This window comes from Lolium perenne, chromosome 4 (genome assembly GCF_019359855.2).
Source record: "Lolium perenne isolate Kyuss_39 chromosome 4, Kyuss_2.0, whole genome shotgun sequence".
Classification (NCBI taxonomy): Eukaryota; Viridiplantae; Streptophyta; class Magnoliopsida; order Poales; family Poaceae; genus Lolium; species Lolium perenne.
Window position 1 is genome coordinate 1,954,827 of NC_067247.2, and position 3,717 is coordinate 1,958,543.

General features: G+C 52.4%; 1 protein-coding gene across 1 annotated transcript; it reads left to right on the top strand.

Annotated features, from left to right (window-relative positions):
- Positions 1-315: 315 nt before the first annotated feature.
- On the top strand, positions 316-2,370 carry LOC127349359 (GDSL esterase/lipase At3g43570). Its single transcript, XM_051375096.2, has 2 exons — positions 316-671; positions 1,444-2,370. Exons 1-2 carry the CDS (start codon positions 383-385, stop codon positions 2,262-2,264), a joined length of 1,110 nt encoding a protein of 369 aa, XP_051231056.1. The 5' UTR covers positions 316-382; the 3' UTR covers positions 2,265-2,370.
- Positions 2,371-3,717: the final 1,347 nt, after the last annotated feature.

Below are 3,717 nucleotides of genomic sequence, written 5' to 3' on the forward strand. Positions count from 1 at the left end.
AAGTTGTTGACGATCCACCTGTCCTGGAATAATAACAGTTAACAGGATGATCTTCTTCAGCCGACTGCCATTGCATCCAGGATTCCCTTTTGACGCTCCCATGCTTGCATGCAACGGTGCTGGGTCGTCCACCAACGCGTTCACAGAATGTTTCATAAATGCATCACTGATTAGTCCATCTTGTTCTTGCTGCAAGGCTGTAAAACCATGGAACCCAACATGCAAGAACAGTTCACGGGGACGCCCGGCACTGTACACACGTACATCCTCACAATTATCACTCGCTAGCTCTCGATCTGGCTATCGACTCTCGACGTAAGTGTATAAATACAGATCGAGCAATGATCGCTCTGCTTCAGCCGTGCACAGAGCTAGCAGAGCAATGGGGATGAAGATGATCGTGGCAGTGCACGTGGTGGCAATGGCGGCGGCGGTGTGCGCGAGGGACCTGAACCAGACGATGGCGGCGACGGCGCAGGGCTGGCGACCGCGCGGGAGGCCGCTGGCAACGGCGCTGATCGTGTTCGGCGACTCCATCGTGGACCCGGGGAACAACAACAACCTGCCGGTGACGAGGATGAAGGCCAACCACGCGCCTTACGGCAAGGACTTTGCCGGACACGTCGCCACCGGGCGCTTCTCCAACGCGCTCCTGCCACCCGACCTCATCGGTATGATATACCTCATGCCCCCCTGCTTCCTCCGTATACTACCATTCTAGCTTAGCTCAAGAGGAGAACGTATGCTTGTCTTCGTGCACGCATGTCTACGCACCCACGTGCCACCCCAGAAGTCCTAATTAAAATGGCCTATAAAACGATCTGTCACAAATGATGAGACACTCCCAACATTTCAACCCCATGTGCGAGTCGAAATGGCTAACGCAAATCACGAAAACAATCTAACCGTTAAACAGTCAACTAAGAGCACCTCCAGTCGCATCATTTGGAGGACCGTGGACAAAAAATATAGAAAAACGCTTTTCAGTCGCGTCCACAAAGCTAAATAGCGCCTAATTTTGTGTACGGCGTTTCCGGTAGAGACTCTAATATAGAGTGTCCACCGACGCATGTAACCTCTAGTCCCCACATGTCACTTTTTTCCAACACCTTCTCGCACCTACTTTTTCCACGTGGGGTGGTTCCCTCTATTAAAATGCATGCATCTCGACGCTGTTTGAAGGACACTGCTGGAAAGGACCTCCTTTTTGTACAGATTTTTGGTCTCTTTTTATCGGCACGGTCTCCAAACACAGCCCAAATCATTGGCGGACGCTTTTTGAGGGACGCGACTGGAGATGCTCTAAGAATTAAGCTAATTATTAGTCGGCTAAGAATTAAATTGAAGCTCGCTGAAGTGACTGGTCATCGGATTCCCATTGTTACGCTGCTCTCATAGATCGATCGATTACTTGATTAAAATTTCTGGATGCATGGATTTCAGCCCAAAGGCTTAACCTGAAGCAGCTGCTCCCTCCATGGCTGAACGTGGACCACACCCCGGAGGACCTCCTCACCGGCGTGAGCTTCGCCTCGGGAGCCACCGGGTTCGACCCGCTCACTCCCCAGATCGTGAACGTGTTCACCATGGACCAGGAGCTGGAGTTCTTCGACACGTACCGCCAAAAGCTCGTCGGTCTCGTCGGAGAGCAGGAGACCCGGCGCATCATCGACGGCGCCTTCTTCTTCGTGTGCACGGCCACCGACGACGTCGCCAACACCTACTTCATGACCCCGTACCGCGCCTTCGACTACGACATCCCGGCCTACGTGGACCTCCTCCTCGTCGGCGCCGAGGCCTTCCTCCGCAACACCAGCGCGCGCGGCGCCAAGAAGATGGGGTTCACCGGGATGCCCCCCATCGGCTGCGTGCCCTCCCAGCGCACCATCGGCGGCGGTGTCCAGCGCCGCTGCGATGCCCGCCGCAACTACGCCGCGCTCATGTACAACAAGGCCCTTCAGGAGCTCATCGGGAGGCTCAACGCCGACCCTGGGTTCCACACCCACGTCGTCTACTTCAACATCTACGACATCATCTATGAGCTCGCCGTTCATGGCGAGCGGTGGGGGTTCACGGAGATGACGCGCGGGTGCTGCGGCTCCGGGCTCATCGAGGTGACGCAGCTGTGCAACACGCAGTACATGGGGGTGTGCGACGACGTGGACAAGCATGTGTTCTTCGACAGCTACCACCCCACGCAGAGGGCGTATGAGATCATCGTCGACCACATCTTCAAGTACTACGTGCCGCTCATGCATCTCTGATTAGTCCATGTGTTCTTGTTAATTTGATTGCGGACTTATGATGTACTATCAGAGCTGTTATTGTACCATCGGTGAGATACAATGCGCTATTATTGCTCAGGCATCATTGATTCGTGTCCACGTGAAGGCCTAACCGAACCCCAGCCCTAACCCCAGCCTAACCCTCCTCCCGCACCCCAGCCTAACCGCCGCCGCCGCCGGCAGTGCCGCCGGGGCAAAGTCCCACGGGGCGTGGCGGCGGCGGGGGCTCCTCCTCGTCGACGCCTGGTGACGGCGGTCGGATCTCCCTCCTCGATGCATGGCGGGCGCGCGGATGAGTCGGGCGGCGACGGCCTGCGCTGCGCCCCTTCTCCCGTCGGCGGCCTGCGCTGCGCCCCTTCTCCCGTCGGCTCCCCTGGCGGCCGACGCGTGGGATGGGCGGCGACGGCCAGAGCTGCGGCCTCCCACCTCCCGACGGCTCCGCAGCACTCCAGCAGGGGTTGGTGGTGGGCGGCAGCCAGGCTCATGGCCTGCGCCATTCCCCCCCGCCTCTTGCAGGTGAGTGGAGGCTATCTCGGGTTTCACCCGCGACACGAGGTCGCCCGGGGCAGCAACCTTGGGTACGACGGTGGAGGTGGCCCTTGTAATATCCCAGGTATTGGGGTTACAAAAATAGAGGAAGCAGATGTATGCATTGCATTCATGCATAGAAAATCCGGGGAATTTTCGCGCTTTAAAATAAAACTTACCACAGTAACTGAAGTTCCACTTGACTTGCTGGAATTGATGTAGATCATCAAGTCAAGCGCTATAAACTTCACTGTGATCTTTGCTTAAACTCATCAAGGTGATCGAGGTTACTGGTACGTCGGTGGAATTGAGTTAGTACTCTACATGAGTGCAATAAACTTCGACATGACCTTCGTTGAACTATTTGATTTTTTGGGAACACAATTTGAAATCAATTCAAATATGAATGATAAGAATTCAAATTGAAATTTGAATTGGATTTGTATTCCAAACAAGAATTTCTAATAACAACTCAAACAATATTGAATTAGGAATCAAGACAATGATCATAAAGAATAAGGAATTTAAGAATAGATAAATTACAACTTTATTAATATTAACAGAATAATACAAAGTCTTTACAAAATGAATAAAGAATAAGAATATAATCACAATTACAATTACAGGAATAAGAAAAGTAAATTAAATCCTAAACTAAATGTTGGAGAGCTTCATCTCTCGTTTAAGATAGTCCCTGCAATAAACAAAGAAAACAAAAAGGTAAAGTAAAGCCAAGTGGCCAGGTTAGAAAGAAATGGAGAAGAAACTGAGAAGATCTTTTCTCAGTCATGCATATCCACAAGAGGGGATGCACCTGGTTGGAACTTGTACCATACAAGCACACAGCACACACACATGTTTGCATGTATGTGATGTCATAACAAGCAGCAAGGAGAGCAGGGTA

What these genes read in the sequence shown, in the direction of transcription:
- LOC127349359 (XM_051375096.2), top strand. Translation starts at nt 383, where the DNA reads ATGGGGATGAAGATGATCGTGGCAGTGCACGTGGTGGCAATGGCGGCG. An exon ending in CCTGCCACCCGACCTCATCG is followed by an intron (nt 672 to 1,443) that starts GTATGATATACC and finishes CATGGATTTCAG; the next exon opens with CCCAAAGGCTTAACCTGAAG.